The sequence below is a fragment of the Macaca nemestrina genome, chromosome X (assembly GCF_043159975.1).
Source record: "Macaca nemestrina isolate mMacNem1 chromosome X, mMacNem.hap1, whole genome shotgun sequence".
NCBI lineage: Eukaryota > Metazoa > Chordata > Mammalia > Primates > Cercopithecidae > Macaca > Macaca nemestrina.
This window is the reverse complement of record NC_092145.1, coordinates 15,988,163-16,006,219: the sequence shown is the minus strand read 5'-3', so window position 1 is coordinate 16,006,219 and position 18,057 is coordinate 15,988,163. Positions and strand designations below refer to the sequence as shown.

General features: G+C 35.4%; 1 protein-coding gene across 8 annotated transcripts in view; it reads right to left on the bottom strand.

The window, feature by feature from the left end:
• LOC105481350 (ATPase phospholipid transporting 11C) overlaps positions 1-18,057 on the bottom strand; it is a 216,443-nt gene that overhangs the window by 11,728 nt on the left and 186,658 nt on the right. For 4 of the 8 annotated variants that reach the window (XM_024792751.2, XM_071089215.1, XM_011740855.3 and 1 more), the window contains 5 exons: positions 17,246-17,311; positions 14,684-14,787; positions 11,601-11,754; positions 5,346-5,450; positions 48-2,671 (listed from right to left, as the gene is read on the bottom strand). In XM_024792751.2, the coding sequence (XP_024648519.2) occupies positions 5,349-5,450; positions 11,601-11,754; positions 14,684-14,787; positions 17,246-17,311 (426 nt within the window). In that variant the 3' untranslated portion in view covers positions 48-2,671; positions 5,346-5,348. Of the gene's footprint in view, positions 1-47; positions 2,672-5,345; positions 5,451-6,133; positions 6,225-11,415; positions 11,482-11,600; positions 11,755-14,683; positions 14,788-17,245; positions 17,312-18,057 lie in introns of those variants that run through there. The other 4 variants (XM_071089211.1, XM_071089213.1, XM_024792752.2 and 1 more) reach the window with 4 other exon arrangements.

Genomic DNA, 18,057 nt, shown 5'->3' with positions numbered 1-18,057 from the left:
TTTTAATGTCAAACCGAGACCTTTCCAAAAAAAAAGAGGCTGATATATCAATCATATCATACCAAAGTTTATTGATTACATCAAACAAAAATTTCTGTAATGGAAAAGGCAAGTTGCAGTCATAAAAGATGGCATTCACATTCATTTTAGAAAGCAATAACGTAGATGTAAAAAACTGCTTAAGTGGAAAATGTAATATTGCAGTCCCATTTTGCAAGCTGAAAAATGATTTTGTCAACACGCATAAAATCTGCACATTTATATACTGCATGTTATTAAAAAATTCCTTCACTAAATTATTATGAATTTTGCAAAGTTAGGCTTACATTTATATTGTTGCTGGTGTATATGTAGTAGATATGGAATGAATGTTTTCAGTTTAGTAGGTAACATCCTCAAACAATGGACAACAGTTGTGAAAGTTACAAAGACATTTTGTTAGCTCAAAATTATTCAAATTATAGGCAGATGATCTTATGATTACATTTTTTTCCCTTTCTCTGTCACAAATAGGGTGATTACATTGTAATGCTAGGAATACATGGTCTATTTCAAGTTATTCGATCTGCTAACCCCACACTAGCCATTTTTTAGCTCTTCAGTAAAGTATCTTTTAAAAAGGAAAGCCAGGTGCTTCTCAAGGATCTAGGCCATGATATCATATATCATTGCCATTCTGAATTTGAGCTGCAGTGTCACAATGTAATGTGTAGCTGAGACATAACTCTAAATCCCCCTTAATCCTTGTCTTTCTTTCTTTCTGGCTGGAAAGAATTTTACATGCAACCAGTTACTTTTCTACTAGATTATTCTGTTAACTCTTCAATGGTACTGCATTAAACAAGCCTCTCTACTGTGGCTCTCTCGTCTGTATTCACAGTTCCTATAGATTTTATGTAAAACAGCAATAATAATACAGCAACAACAACCATAAGAACAAGAAAACAAGCACAAAATATCAAAAGCTTTCCTGGGTTAGACTTTTTAGCTCTTTGGAATAGGCAAAGAATACAGAGACTTTGTTTTCAGCAGCTTACCTCAAATACTGGCTACCAGAACACAGCGCACTTAGGTAAGTTGTGAATGACATGTAACAAAATGCTCAAAAATAATACTGATATATGAGAGCAAATGTAATAATGAAAAAGGGTCCATAATGATGGAATGGCTTCTGATAACTGAAATTATGTTCTTTTCTAGAATTTAGAAAAAAATCATACCTAAACATTAACATAAAATATATGTGGAAGAATCAAATGTGCCATATGGACTATATAAATATAATACAGATTAACTCCAATACTTTTCCAAATCAAGGTACAATATAAACATTAATAATAGTACAGGCATGCCAGAAAGACCAAAAAAAAAAAAAAAAAAAAAAAAAAAACTAGCAGTCAAATAAATATGGTCATTTATATCCAAAAAAGTATGTGTTTAACATTGAATGAAGACATTTCACATTTATGTTTCAAGTGAGCTAATTAGAAGGCTAAATCTTCCTTCTAGCTCAGCTACTCAAGGACTTTACCAAGGTCAGTCTCATGGTTTAGAGTTAAACCATTTCCCTGTCCAAGTTAAGAGACAACATTCATCTTCACGGAGTCATGGCTCTACAAGCTGAACCACTGTTTTGGGGTGGATCCTTCCCCCTTTCCAAATTGGCCATGTTTAAGAAAAAGCACTGCATATATGCACAAATGCAATCTCTTTCAAATAAAAACCATCAACAGTTTAAAATAAGCTATTTTTCTTCCTCTTCACATAAAATTATAAAAGGCTAATGTTCAGAATGACCTTTATTTTTATATAACTATGGTTTAAACCACTTTACTGCAGATCCCAGTAAAATCAACACTGGAAAAATCTGTTTACTTCCTAACTACTTTGAGGGGCTAAGTGATTGGAAATGTTTTATGCTTTATTTTCAAGTCTAGTAGGCTTACACCCATAAGTGGGGTTTAATTCAGAAGAATAAAAAATAAACAATTTTTTTCTATTCCCACAAAAATACCCGTAAGTTAACACTTTCCACATAAGTGTTCAAGGTATTTTTTTTGGCAAGAATATTCTACCAAGACATAAGTAGCACATGGGTAAACAGAAGGGATTAACTACTTTGTCTGATGCATTGATACTATTTAGTCCTTCTGTATTTTCAAGTATTCCTTATGTACTTTTGAAAAACAAAATTAAGATGATCATTTCGGAGGAACAAGAAATGTGATCCAAATAGTCTATTTCTTCTGCCAGGCAAAAAAAGTAATATTAGCAAAATCTATTCATTCTCATTGCATAACTTCTACTTTATACTATTGTATTTAAATCCATTCACAGAGTTCATGGGTTAAAAGAGCACCCATTTGAGTTATATTATTCTATCTAAAGCCAGAATTCTAAGTATTCTTGCTTTCAACTTTCATATAATTCTTAATTTACAGCTTTGGCCATAAAGGCTACTTACAATAATTGTAAATGCTTAAGAGAATCATTTGGTATTTTAATGAACATTTATTGTGAACTCTAGACATGAGAGTGGTTTAGTGTGTTGCATATCAAGTATCCTGAGATGATAACTTTTTGTAGTTGTTTCTTCATGCTTTCTTTTTTAGCTGTAACCACTGTCAGTATGCTTGTAGGACAATAACATAGGCAGTTCAAGATTCGGATTCTGAAAAATGTAAAATATACAGATTTAAAAGGCTTATTTTAATAATGTGAAACCATCTGTTAAGCATTTTCAGAAATAAGTAGTAAATTTTGTTATGAGAGTAAAGCAACTGTCTTAACAAAGTGCCAAGTTTTATTCACATGCAGGGGAAAAAAAGAGTGGCATTATAACCAGATTTTAATCCTTTCTTCATTTGTCAGCTGAATAGATTCAGGCTTGCTTTTTGCTTTTGGATTGTTCCAGGGTTCTCCTAATACTTTCTACCTCTGGGATTATTTACCATAGCAGAGGTTTTGCTTGCTATGATCCCTTCTCCTCTAGGCTGGGAGGTCCCTGAAAACAGGAACATTTTATTTACCTTTTATCTCCAGCAGCTAGTATAGTGTCTGGCACACAGCAGATACTCAGGAAATGTTTGACGAATGATTAGATTACTATTTTTCTTGATGTGTTAATTTTGACAGAGGAAGTCTGAAGATATATCCAGCTTTGGAAGATTATTGTGAAAATATTCTTCCTTTTTACTGAAAGAAGCACATTTCCCCCTACAATATGGAAGTCAGTTTTCCTTTTGGTAGATCACGTATCTATGAGTCAACTGATTCTTCTGGTTTTTTTCTTATGCTTCATCTTTTTGGAAGAGAAACCATGGATATTTCCCTATCAAATCTGTAGATTCTTCTCTGTCCTCTAAACATCATCAAATGCTATGATCAGGATGGTGCATGACAGACAAACTGATCATTAAGTGTAAGTCAAATATGTTAAGAAATGGAAGTCATATGTCAAAACAGGGAGCCTGATTCTCCACTCTAAAACTCAATCTTTTTGAACCTGAGTAGTGGAAGGTCTTAAGTAGTATGCTATTTTCTTCCCATTCTGGGACACCTCCTTTGCCATGGTTGGACTAGAAGTTCATCAGAATATCTTCCATATCTATTTATGTTCCACATTCTCCAGAACCGCTAATAGGTTTTCCGGTAGCTCCGCAGAGTCATGGCGACTCTAACCAAAATGAGGTTGCCATTCATATTAAGAATGTAACTCACATTGAGGAGTTAGGTAGTTTCCTTACTAACCAAGGAACAAACTAGATGCCTAAACTAGCTGCGAATTATTGTCCTTGGAGGAGAAATAATGCCACATGAAAATCTATTCCTGGAAGAAATAACTACATTAAAAATAAGATAATTGTTTTTAAAAAATACTTCCTCAGTTCTATGTTAGACATTGAAGGAGATAAGGCCCTGGAGAGGCCAAAAGCAATAGCGGTGTCTTCTATCCAGCCCAGTCCCCCAAACCACAGACGAAGCTAAAGAGAGCAATCCAGGGGGATACAAAATTAGCCAGAAACAATATTGCTAAAATGCATCACACAGCTTAGAGCAAGGCAATCTGGGACAAAGGGGTCAAAGACTTTGAAGGTTACTTGTGAAGCAGATTTATTACTAAGGGAAAAGATACACAGGTAAGTTGTTCAAAAATGGGTAAAAGGATGCTAACTGTGGTAAAATGAGTCTGCTTCTAAAATAACAGTGCAGATGCAGACTGATGAACTCCAGGAAGACAGAAGAACCAATGGATTCAATCCATTAATTTAACTTGTATTCTTTACTAGAGGGTGGCAGAGTTGACAGCTGTTGAAAAAAACGGGCCTATGAGGTGGACTCGCAATTATTAGCTTCAAAGTGAACTAACCCACAATTTTATTCGTGATGATCATTAATTTTTATGTGTGCATGAAAGATGGCCCTGCGCTAAGCTGTGTAGAGTTGTTTCTAAGCTGACAAGCTTGGAAGCCTTGTTCATGAATTACTCTAAATTCCTATGGATGGATAAAAGACCTCCAGAGGTCTGGGTTGTTAAAGGCCCCCCTGAAGGAAATACAGACTACACATAAAGGAGTCATTCTGAGTTCAAGGGTCCCTCTCATGGCATATCAATTCCTCCCAAATATTTCTGGGGGTAAATGAAATATATTACAAAGTGAATTTAATCATTTTTGGAAACATTATTATAAAGCATTTTATATCATTAGGCAAGCATCCCCCTGAATGGCTATGAAAGATTTTACCTCTGAAAGTTGAAACATTTAGCTTGAATAAAACTTGACATTAAAAAAGTTATGATTAGACTGATTCATTGATATATATTTGGAGATCAGACATTTACAAGGACATAAGTGTATACAGTACCTGCAAACACACAGACACAGCACATGGAAGTACAAACACATTTAGTTATTTTCACATAATTCCCAAGAGAACATGCAATGCTAAATTGGCTTGATATTATACAGATGCAATTTTGGAATATTTATTTTTAATTTTCCAAATGATCTTTATAAATCAGTTATATTTCCTGATCAATATTAACAAACATTTTCACATGATGGCCTTGCCATTACAACTTGCCCCTTACAAATTAAATATGCTGTATCAACATTTGGCTCTGAAAAATGTTTAACATTTTATTGGGGGGGGGGGGCTTAGCAAATTTTAAATGCATATTTCCCCATATTCCAAGTAATGCATCTTTATATTTTTGCAAAGAATATTGTAAAGTTCACCACACCAACAGCAGAGAAAATTTAGAGAGTGATATTTTCATTTTTTCTTTATAATGCTGTTAATCTGTTTTTTTAAAGCCAGCCCATTTGTTTAACACTAGGTACCTGTTACAATACATTAGATTCGTCTGAGAATGTTCGTAAAAGAAGAGGTCTGACTGAAGGTCTGGCGGATAATGAGTCAGATGCCCTTCTACAGCTCAGATTTCTCTGTAATAGTGAGGCAAAGATACTTAAAGCATGTGAAAATCGGTTAACCTACCTGGTGATTATATATTTTAAAAAAAAGGTAAAAGAAAAAATCATTTCCTATAGACTACTCCTCTGACCAAAAGTACAAATGATTACACTATATAGTAAATGCATAACATTCAAATGAATACATTCAAAGGCCTAAAAAAGTCTCCAACTCGAATTGTTTTTGTGGTAGAAGTAAATAGACAACAGTAGTATGTGGCAAACTTGGGTTTTTGGAATGGCACTGATAAGTAATATGGTAAGATGAGTCAATATGGTTTGATTAGTAAACCTTACCATCCTTTTGGTGAACACCTCTGAGAGTTGTGCCGGTGCTGTGAGTATATCAAACAAAGAGAAATTTGTGCAAAACATTCCTGTCCTAGTGAACAGACTAGCTCTAACACGCCATGGCTACTGCATACCGTGGATCAATGAAGACTACAGACCCATAGTCCAAGCTTTTAAAAATTACTTCCTCTCCAGTGTGACAATTTGGAAGGTGAACACATGATTAAAAGAAAATGACAAAATACTCTAAGCATCAATAGAAGATATAAAATGAGTCATGAGAAGTAATTTTTCATAAAGAATCAGAAAATGGTGTCAGGCAAATGAGAATGCAAGCAAGTTGGTACATTAAGAAAGGAAATCACCTTATTCACTCCAAGAGAAACTGTGATTGCTGGAAGTTTGAGAAAGCATGAAGATAGTAGATGTTCCTGAGGAAGGGAGGCGTTTCGTTACCTTGTTCACAATTGCACAAAAGGTGGAAAATTGCAGTAGAAAAAAGAGAAATGCAAAAACCAAAAAAAAAAAAAAAAGTAAATAATCTCTCAAATGTAAGACATTTAAAAAGAAACCTTGAGAATTCGAAGCCGAAATGATATGTTAGTTTTGAAGACATTATTTTCTGAAGTAAAAGCAGAGTCAGTGATAGGAATAGTCTATTATTATGTGCCAACTACTATTTCTCTACATGTCAATTTGAAATTATTTTGTTAATGGGAAAATTTACTATTTTAAATAAAATAGCTTTAAAATATGCTTCTTGTTAAAATAAGACTTATCTCTAATCATTAATTCACTATCCTACATTTGTTCAAAATCCATTGGTCAAAGAGTTATGTCCAGGGTCCACTGCCAATCACCAATCTATCTTGAAGTAATTATCTCCCCTATCCAACTGTACAGATACACTATGAAGGGACTGACTGCTCTTAAGAAGTTGCAGGATAAAAACCTAATCAAAAATAACAATGAGAAAGCATTTGGTGATATCACATTTCAGTCCCATTTGCCTCTGACCAATGCTTAACTTCCTTTCTTACAACCTAATTTGATTGGTTTCCCTGTTTTTCCTACAGAGTCCTCTTTAGAAAGATAGGCTAAATTTTACCTAGGTATTATTTTTTTTCCCCTTAAAACACCCAGAAAAGTAAAAATGGATAAAGTTTAACTAGCAAACCTAAGGTTATTTTTTTTCCTTCTGATTCTGTGCCTGAAATTATAAGGTAATTTACAGACTCAGTTTTGGCATTGCCCAAGCAAAACAGAAGATGAGTGGTCAACAATGTGGATGAGTTTAACAACTCTGCTAATACAGATTACCCATATTGTCTACTTAGTGACTTAAAATGGGCTTTAAGAAACCAGCTAAAGTAACATATGTATCCAGCAGATTCTAATAAACAAACTTTTAAAGGTAAATAATTTATTCATGTTTTGACAACTAGGTTTTTTCTTGTTTTTACCTTAAATGAAGAAAGTTGGTGGAATGAAGAAAGCTGGTAGACATGTTGGTAGAATGCAAATTCCCAACTGATAAAGCTAGAGAATATTTAGATTCTGAGAAAAAGATTTTAATTGTTTCTATCTTCTATTTTATGGGCAAAAACCCTGCGACAAGATTAGCATGATACCAAGTTCCCCACCCCCGTGTTTAATGCACAAACCTATCTATTCAAGACTGCAACTGTAAGCACGTTTTGGTGTGCTCAAAAACTTGTATCCAACCATTGGAGATAAAAGTATTTCTATGAAGCAAAAATATTAGGAGTTAATGGATTAGGTGTTAAAACTACTTTATAAAGGAAATGAAAGTACAGAAAGCAGGAGAAAGCATGGAAAGAAGAACTAAAGCAATAAAAAAACTGATAGAGCTAGCAACTGGCAGTGGGGTGGGGTAAACAGGAGATAACGAGCTAAAACAGAATGAAATTTCCACATTCCTTTGCAGTCACCTAGAGAGCTTTGACACCAGCTCAATTAGCAGTATGTCAAAGAGGCCAATGGATAAAGGCCCATGTCAACAGCCACGACATTAGGATTAAACTTTATTTTTGTCTAATCCAGCTAACAGGGCTATTGCCCTCTGAACCCACGGTTGTATACGACACTGTAAGAATCATAATAGTAATCATCATTATTATAATGATTAACTATATTCTCCAAAATTTCCAAAGTGCTTTCTCTGGGAATTTGGCTCAGACAGTTGACATTCTTCCCTTCCCTGTCTGCTACTCTGAAAGAGCTCTCTACATAATGGAATATTTCTTCCTGTTTGTGCTGACATCCCATGCTAAGCATGGCCATGTTGCTGGGTGCATTCCCATTAAATTATAGTCTTCCTTTGTCTACCTTCGGCGAAGTTAAGCCTCCTTTTTGATTGTGGTGACTTACATGAGAAAACTTCACACAGGATATGTGGAAATTACTCCACTGGAAATGTGAAATGGTATTTGCTACTTGGCCAGAAAGTCGAGGTACATTTCACTGATTTACAGACAGCCAATGACTATGCTTAGGGGGGAAACAACTTTTGAAATACAAAAATCCTATAATTGAACTTTCCTTGAGGTGTTATCCTGTTGTTTCACTGTTCAGTGCTCAATGGTAGTTTCATCATATACCATCAACAGCATTGCTATGCAGTTTTGTCACTTCATAAAGCTAAAGAAAAACTCTAGGATTCTTAATAATGGAACTTTGGGGAAAAAAATCTACCTCATTGCTAAAAATACAGCTGATGGATACATGGCTTAACTATAACCCTTGAGTTAAACAACTGAGAGAACCTATATTTGAAGATACTGGAATTCTTTCTAATACTAGCATTATGACAGAACTCAGTTGCAGTGGAGGCTGCCATACGAGCGATTTTACTGGAGGTTTCAGGAGGTAGTGATTTGAAATAGCTCAATTGTGTTAAAACAAGCCACATCACTGATTCTGCTATTCTGTTTAATACCTGCTTACAAAAGTATTCCATATGAATGCTCCTTATAACTAGAGTGAGAGCTCCTTGTGAGCTAGGGCCACACCTCATTCATCCGTGAATTACCAACACCTAGTACAGTAGCTAACTCATAGTGGGCCCTCAGGCAAGGTACGCTGAATTGAACAGAATTCAGCATAAGGCTGCTCTTGTAATTGTTAAATATAAATAGCTTGGCTTCTTTCTCAAATGCCATAGAGACATTTTCACTACACACTGCTAAGTCCCCTTCTCAAAGCAGCTGCCAAGACCCACATTCAAAAAGCACTGGCAGCTGACCTGCCACATTTCTGGCTGTGTGTATAAAGTGTCCACGATACTTATTGGTTTAAGTCAGGGATTCTTCTACTCTAGGTAGAGACACACATTTGACCACATCAGGGGATCTATCAGGATATGGGGCAGACCCAGTATCTTCTGCCTCTCTTTAAAATGAGGCCAATGTCTTAGCAAGGAATACTGAACAAAGTAGGAAATCACACAGAGTGTCAGACTGTTGGTGACTGAGCATGAAGACTAAAATATTTGGGGGAAAGTAACATACTCTTTCTCCCTTATCTTAGAAGTTGGCCTCCACCTCTTTGATATAGCCAAATAGGGCCTTATATAAACAGATGTGACTTATCAGAATAGCCATGGCTGCCATGTTGCAGTAGGCCTTTATGCATTCATATTGCACTACTTTGCTCTTGCATTTTCTCATAAGAAAAAAAAAAAGAGGCAGCGCTGCTGAGTGCCCACAACATGTTGCCTCATTTGCAACTCTTGAAATCCTGCAGAGTCTGAAAAACCATTTAGCCTTTCAGACATTGGATGTAAAGAGAGATGTTCATCAGCAGGTGGTTCAACAAATGTTTATTGGTTCAACGAGGGTAGGAATAAATGAATGAATGATTGCATGAATGAAAATGATTATGGAAATTTTCCTGGTTGTTCTAGCACATCAGCATGCCCAGCTGTAGCACAGACACTAGAATTCTTCCTACGCCGGACATAACCCATAACAAATTTCATGCTAAACCCCTGGCAACGGTCTATGCTGCTAAGTAAAAAAGGATGCAGTCCCAGAACTCCATACTTTCAACAGAAGTTCAGAATCTGTTCATGTAAAAAAAAAAAAAATGTTCTAAGTCTTTATCTGTGACTGCTTAGTAGCATCCCACAATTTAATGGTCTATGTAAGAGTCACCTCCAGCCAATGTCTAACTTTTTAAAGAGAGGGCCTAATAAGAAAAAAGATGATATGTTTGAAGGTTTTGTTTTCTGAGATATTTCTATAATCTTTAGACCATGTAGCTGGGTGTGAGCCATTATTTAAAATGAGTTCCATTACCTCAAATAAGAGACATATTTAGGATCACTCCAAAGTATACTCCCAAATAAGGAGGATGGAAGAGCAACTTGGAAATCCTTCCCTGAAAAATTCTCTATTATAAAAAGCCCCAAATCATTTCTTATTGCAACATATTTTATTTGGTTTCATGCAAATTGCCACCTGAGACATTCTGGGTGGTCTGTTGTATCAACCTGTTTTATCCCTGTTCAACTGATATTGAGACATAATCAGGTATTTCAATGCAACTTTTCCATCCTAAAACACCAGACTAGAGTATAGCAGTCATACCTAAGCTAACATTACTGCGTTCAGTTCCAGCCCATAAGACATGCAGAAGCAGTGAGTTAAGAGCAATTCTGGCCAACTAACTACACACTGACTGGCCTGGTATATGAAGAATCAATGTACCCTATGACAGTTCTCTTTTTTTTGATTGGGGCTGACACTGACTTGTAACATGAAACTCCTCTTTTACAATTCTAATCACTGAAGGTTTTCTTACTCTAATCATTTCAGATCCCCATGTCTATCTAATATCAACTACTGGATTCTATCAATTCAACAGGCAAAAACAAAATCATGATGTAACAGTTTTGTAGCTAAACTGGTTGGCAAATTTATCAAGTAAGTCAGGTAGTTGTAGCTTAGAATATTACCCGAAAATACTGCCTTGGAGGTGCTATAAGATCTAGTTGTGTCAATATGACAGAAACAGTTTTGTTGAACAAAATCAGCTACTGTTGGCAGGTATATGACATATTTAATTAGCCTGTTGGTCAAAATGTGCCAAAAGTTTTATTTTCCATGCTCATCTCCCTATTTCACTGTAAAGACTTTTAAAAAAATGTTTAAAAGATATCATAATAAGGCAGCAGAAAAAATAACTTCTCATTCCCACAGGAAATTTACAATTTAATAGGAAAAATAAAAGCACACTCATAAAACTATTTTGAATTTTTACGAGTGTGTTCCAGAGGCTAAGGATGTAGAAACCACATCCAGGGAATTCTCTTTGGTTCAAATATACTGCTGGACAGACAGGGCTAGAAGCAACACAGAGATTAAGCAGCACTATAATTAAAGGAAGGGGAAAGGTTTGAAAGAGGCAAATTGGTGTTATCAACTGAAAACAATCTGCAAACGGCCCACAGGGAAATTTCTAAGTTTAAAGCGAAAATGTTGGTGTGGAAATTCCTGGTGTGAAAATTCTAGGCTAAATACAAAATAAAATAATTTTTTCCTTTTAAAATTCCATATGGAGCATAGGAGATACTCCATATGGATTGCTGAAGGTCACATAGAACACTATTAAGGAATCTACTTACCACCTGCATTGGATAACGAAGTTTTTACTATACTTTTTATGCAGAAGAGGAAATTAAGTGATGAACCTGTAAGGAGGGGTTCAACATGCTGTAACTAATGTAATTTTCTAAATCAGGTTTTTAGCTCATGGCAGATATTGAGGCCCCTTCCAAAAATCAGGTTATAAGATAAACTTAGTTCTTACCCTGGCACTTCTTCTTCTTACATTCTTTAATACTATCAGAAGAATTTCAGGGAAAAGGCTGATAAATATTAGAAGAATTATAGCCAACCATGTGGATACAGAAGACAGCATTTGGGCAAATACAAAATACATTCTCTGTTGCTTGAGAAAAGGCCTGAAGTGGAAAGAAAATACATGATGGAAAAACAAATCAATTCCTGTCATATGAAATGGATGTTTAATTAAAATGTCTTTTGTATTTAAAAAGAATCTTCCTTACATACATTAATAAAAATAATTTTCTCTAGAATAACCCAAAAGTAATAAACAAATTTCATTTACCAAATGTTTGGGAAAAAAGGAATGATAATCAAAGGAGAAAAAAGACAATAAAATGCATTTGACTTGAAAACAATCAGGCAATCAATTCTAAAGCTGCCAACTGGCAACTATTTACATGCATTAGAAAATGCTGGTGCTTCAAAGACATTCAAGAGAAATGGTTCATTTTTGTCCTAACAAGCATTTTATTTCCTCAGCTGTTTTATTAAGATGGGGATGGATTTGTGTTCTGTATTCAGAAATTCAAAAGACATTTTTATAACTCTCCCCCGATAAAAACACTATGTGAATATAAAAAGGACAGTAGAAGCTTATCATGTCTCTCAAATGGAAGGAATCTACCATTGTCATCCACAAAATATATTAACAGTATGTGCCAAACAGGCTGACACAGAGCAGAATACTTCTAATTGGACATTAAGCCTTAGAATCCAGAAATCCAGCGGGAACCCCCATTCTGGAGTCAGATTTCATTCCGAGTCATCCACTTCATTGTTAAGTGGCCACTGAGAAGCACAGCCTGTTTCCCTTCCCTTCTGTCTGAGCTGAACCACAGAGAGCCTCAGTAGCTGAAGCTATTGTTGTTTGAAGGTGAGGGGGAAGAACTGGTTGCTTAAGGACAGGATGCACATCAGACTGCCCTAGGATTAAGAGCTCCAGGTAGATAACTATGGTTCCTGTTTATTAGAAGACACATCATGCTTCCTGAAGATAATCTGGTTTCTCATTTAAAAATTAATGTCCATGCACCCTTATGTAACATGATAAAACTGAATTTGTGGCTCTACTTTTATGAAAACTAGATTGTGGAATAAAAGTGAGAACAGGGAGGTGGGAAAATGTATGAGGCCTAGGCTACACAGGCTTTCTGGGAAACGTCTGCCACACGGAAAAGACTTCTGCAGAACTCTACCTCACTCGAATTCTGAAGAACACCTTGAATAATGTTCTAGGCAGTTAACTGAGCCACAACAGGGGCCCAGATGACAAATGACAGCTAGTCACAGGGTGTTCCTTTGCATCATACATTCTGACTAATGTCTCCAGTTTTTTTTTTTTTTTTTTAAACTTCCATGTCATCTATGGAGTTTTGTAGTAGGGCAGTAAAAAATAAACACTATTTTTTCTGGATGTGGTTTGGGGCTCGGAAGTCATCATTCTCACTACCCAACCCCAAAGACAGGTGTGACTCAATGCCTCAGGGTAGAACATGTCCAGAGACATTAGTTGTGATCACATTCAGCTGAAGTTTCACATTGTTTCTAGTCACATTTTACTGGTTGCTTTATAAGTTTATATTCATGTAGTGGCTCAGCTCCACTTAATGATAATACTTCAGGCAATAAAATACAAAATAGATTAACATTTCATTTTTGGTATCACTAATGAATAGAAACAGGTGTGACAATATCTTAATCATTTACTGGATTTATTTTCATCAATAAGGAATAGTTTGGAAAGGGTTGAAAATGAGTTTGCTAGAAACATTTTATTCTTGTAGAAATTTTGCATAATTAGTTCAGATGCTGATTACATAGATTCATAGACAGAATTACGGTACTCTGGGCAGAACTACAATTGTATATGGTATGTTCTTAATCAACTTTGATTTATTTGTATACTATTAAAGAAAATAAGAGACTTCCTTCAGCTTCATTGCTCTCAATTACCTATAGAGGTACCAAAAATATGCTGTAATTATACTTTTTAAAGCTGGTACTTCCTTAAATGATTAGGTTTCTTATATTTTTATTTCTTAAAGTTTTATTTTTAAAAAGCTTTTCAAAATAGAGTTTCTTCTAATTAAGACTCAAGGGACATAAACATAGGACTCACATCTCTGTGATAAAATAGAATCATTTTGTATGTAAGATTTTGCTCAAAGCAATGAAAACATGTATTTCTGAAATCTTACCCTATGGCTTGCTCCTAGCCATGATCTCTGCTGCTGGCATCCTTGTCAGGGGAAGCCACTGACTAAAAAAAACAACTCTGACATTTAAAACCAAAATATATGTTTTTGGGAGTAAAGAAAGGAGATGCAAATATATAACTCTCCCAATCACAGCTTATGTGTCCCTCACTGGACTCTACTCTCCTTGAGTACAGTCCAGTCATCTCTCTATCCCATAGAGTCCCAAGCACAAAACTGATTCTGAACAAACATCTATTGAACCAAGATGAACTAAATGAACTTTAAGGACAAGTTGCAGAGTCTGCCTTTCTACATCTTCCCACCTCCACCAAAACAGTGAGATGGTGATTTCAAAATAGAACCCTCTGAGTATTAAGTAGTATATATCCTATACCTTGAGCACACCTGTAGTAACATGAATCATGGTTATATACTATAAAGAGAAAATAAGGGTCCAAATGGACAATAATGTATCTGTTGGCCAACATATCAGGTAGAAACTTCACAGGATGAGTATTTCCTCTGAAAATCACATGAGAGGCTGTGCTGAAAACTACAGTTTCACTAAAGAGATGTTTATACACCTTCAAATAGAAAGAGTTGGACGGGGCTACCAAAGGGAGGTCTTCTGAGTGATTTGTGCAGTCTATATACTTGTATTTAAAATCTTACCCAAAATTAGTAGCACTACCAGCTAACAAGTAACCTTCAGGCCATTAATATTAAAGATGTGCCATCTTATACAATTAAAATTTTAAAAGTATAATGAATGCTTACATATATAGTGTACATACACGTGTGTCTACTTTGTTATTTACAGACTGCTCACATATGTACAATTGCTTACCAAATAATTCCTCCCCAGAAGAATGAGAAAAATACATAGAAGGCTAAAGAACCCCAAATCACAAAGTGATTTATCCACGTCCAGAATCGGGTATCCAAAGCAAGCTGAAAAGATAACAACACGAAAGGTTTCATGATGGTTACAAATTGCACCAGGCAATATGCTATAGTATCTAATAACTAGTACACAATGATACCTATGGAAGGATCTAGCTTGTGCCAGGGATCCAGAGGAGAGTGGAACTGAAACAGAATCCAGGTTTTTCAAAGAACAAAGGTGAGAAACCTAAGCTCTGCCCTAAGGCCTCTAAACTCTGGAGTACAGGCTGGAGGTGTGATCAGGCTGAGTAGCTGGTAAGTGTAGGGCTGCAGATATCTCAGTACTGGGGAATGGGCAAGGAGTGAAGTAACGGTAATATCTAGGAGGCCCAAGCCCCAGGTCCTCAGGCAATGGCTGCCAGGAAGATGATGGCAAAAGGAGACTTAGCTGGTGGAGGCAGATACGCTGAAAAGAAGGAGAGGGAAGGGGTAGCTAGGAAGGGTAGACAGACTACAAAACTTTCAAAGGTGCCGTGAAAGCTCAAATATAACAGATGGGAGTCACTAAATGCAAAGGCTCTATACCCCTAACATCATGTAGCAATCAATCATGAGTTTGACTATGTAGTGTATCTTTCCAATTGAAAAACCTGTATCTATTCCATTAAATTAATAAAATATTCAGTTAGATTTTAATCTCTTCATGTTTCTGCCAGGACCAATCACGTTTTCAGATTGTGGCATCTGGGGTTTTCAACAAGTATGGTCTATTTCGCTTGCTTAAAACTTCTGGGTCACATGAGCTAATATCCAGAGCTGTTAATTTTTATAGAGGAGATGATGTCTCAGTTTTGTTACTTGCTGTGACACCATGGTCATCAGCTCTCTGTTATAGTTTCTCATTTATAAACAGATGTTGATAACATTATTAATGTAGCTCAATCTTGAACTGCTACTCTTCTAGTTGTTAGGGAAAATACTAATATGAATCCAAAGATAATACTAATATTAATCCCAAGAGGAGGGAGTGGAAGTCTTTGAGATACACTTGAGAAACACTGTGAAGGCCATTTGTAAGCCCTGTGGCTATATGCAAGGCCAGGGGAAAAAAGGAGCGGGGAGGCATCCATTTCAAATTGTGATACTGTGAGACATAATAAAAACCGAAAAGTAGCATTTATTGAAATAAGCACCACCCTAAGTGCTTTATTCACTAATTGAGTCCTCAAAAAACCCTAAGAAGGGTAGGCTCCACTTTTATCTCGACTTTATAGAAGAGGAAAGTGAGGCACAGAGAGGTAAAGTCACTTGCCCAAGGACACACAGCTAGTAAGTGGCTATACTAAGATGAATTGTAATGTCCTTTTAAGGTCCTAACATGTTACTGAAATAGATGAATAAAGCAAACATATGTTAGCTCTATCCGGTATGAGAAATAAACCATGAACAGAAATTTAGAGAGAAATTTGAGAGAGATCCTTTGACAATTATACTTCTGAATTCTGCTTCTAACCCCTGGACATGCTGGAATTCATTTAAACGTATTTACTCGTGGACCCCATGTGTGGTGTTGATTATTGGAATGATAAAAATAAAAATAATTTGAATTATGCTTTCAACTATAAGAGATTTCCAAATCATGGGCCTCAAGGGTAGCATTCAGTGAGGCTTCACAGCATTATCACATGGCTACATGTCAATGCCAATGATTTTGCCAAAATTACCTTCCTGCATTATATTCTTAGGCACTTTATCACTAACATGGGTAAATTTTAGTGATGAATACATTTTATACTTTTTATATTTATATAGATATATTATTTTTATATTTATTTTTAAATTAAATATATATACCTATATAAATAGAGACATGGTCTCACGATGTTGCCCAGGCTGGTCTTGAAGTCCTGGGCTCAAGCGATCTGCCTGTCTTGGTCTCCCAAAGTGCTGGGATTATAGGCGTAAGCTACCAACCTAGTCATCAGTAATGAATACATTTTATAAGATTTCACTACTACCAAGCCCTTTTTCACATATTATCTTGCTCACATATACTTATTTGAGGCCTGGGGTTCTTAAACAGATGTATAATTTATAGAAGATTCAAGTACTTAACATAATTACACACACACACACAAACACACATACACACACACACTCTCACTCTCTCTCTCTCTCCCTCTCTCGCTCTCACCCACAGCCTGTTTATATGCCACTTATCATAACGCCTTAAAAATAGCAATAAAGAAGAAACAGATTTTCAACATTAAGTATGGTGTTTGAATTTTTTTTAAGTAAAACAAAATAAAGAGGATTATGATATACTGGGAAAAAACTGATCAAAAATAGTATACAAATACCCAAATCCCTAGCATCATACACATTTTAGTAAGTATTAAGGCAAATACTTGAATAACAACCCATAACAAAAAATAAAGGAGACCAAAAAATGGTATATTAGGATAAGACAAGAAAGTACTACAAAAACAGTATTAAAAAATATATGAATAAGTAAAAATCTAACCTTCAGGGTTACAGTGAATACTAAGACTGTAAAAACAATGGTTCCAAAAGTCCAGTTTCCGTATACCTGAAAAACATTTAATAATTACATGTATCATGTATACACAAGTATTATCTTAGTATTTTTTCATTTAAAAAAAAAGCCAAGTTTAATCCTGTGTATAAGTGCCAAATATTTTTGTATGAATTGTTTAGGGAACAGCTAGTCAGTAAGATTAGGCCACAATGCCAGATTTTCCTGGGATCCAATTTTCACAAACAGGTACACTACACCTGTGGTTGGTAGGGTTTATTTCTATTACTCCATGCAGCATTGAACAGGGAACTCACTGGTGTGATAAAGGCCAAAGAAAGCAACTACTCTAATAGCAGCAGTGTTCATCAAAACAAGTCATTTGGATGATTCATGTCTCTAAAGAATCTGATATGGGATTTTCCTATAATATAGAATTAAACCTCTCAAATGAGCAATAATTTGTAGACAAATGGATTTACATTTTTTAAATGAGTCTAATTTTTCTGGTTGTAAATACAAGAGCTATCAGCATGTGCACATCAAAAAAAAAAAAAAAAAAAGCAGATACCATGTATAAATCCAAATGATGGCAATGAATGGCACATATGCTTACCAAATGCTGTCAAGATCTGAATGCGTAACATTAAAACAGAAAATGAGATGTAAAAGGCTTTTTCAAAAAAATAAAAACAAAAATTAAGGTTAATAGAAGCAAAAAAAAGGATTCACTCAAATCATACACGAGTGTTATGTTTTCTTGCTAGTAGTAATTCACACACTTACTGTAATTTCAGCAA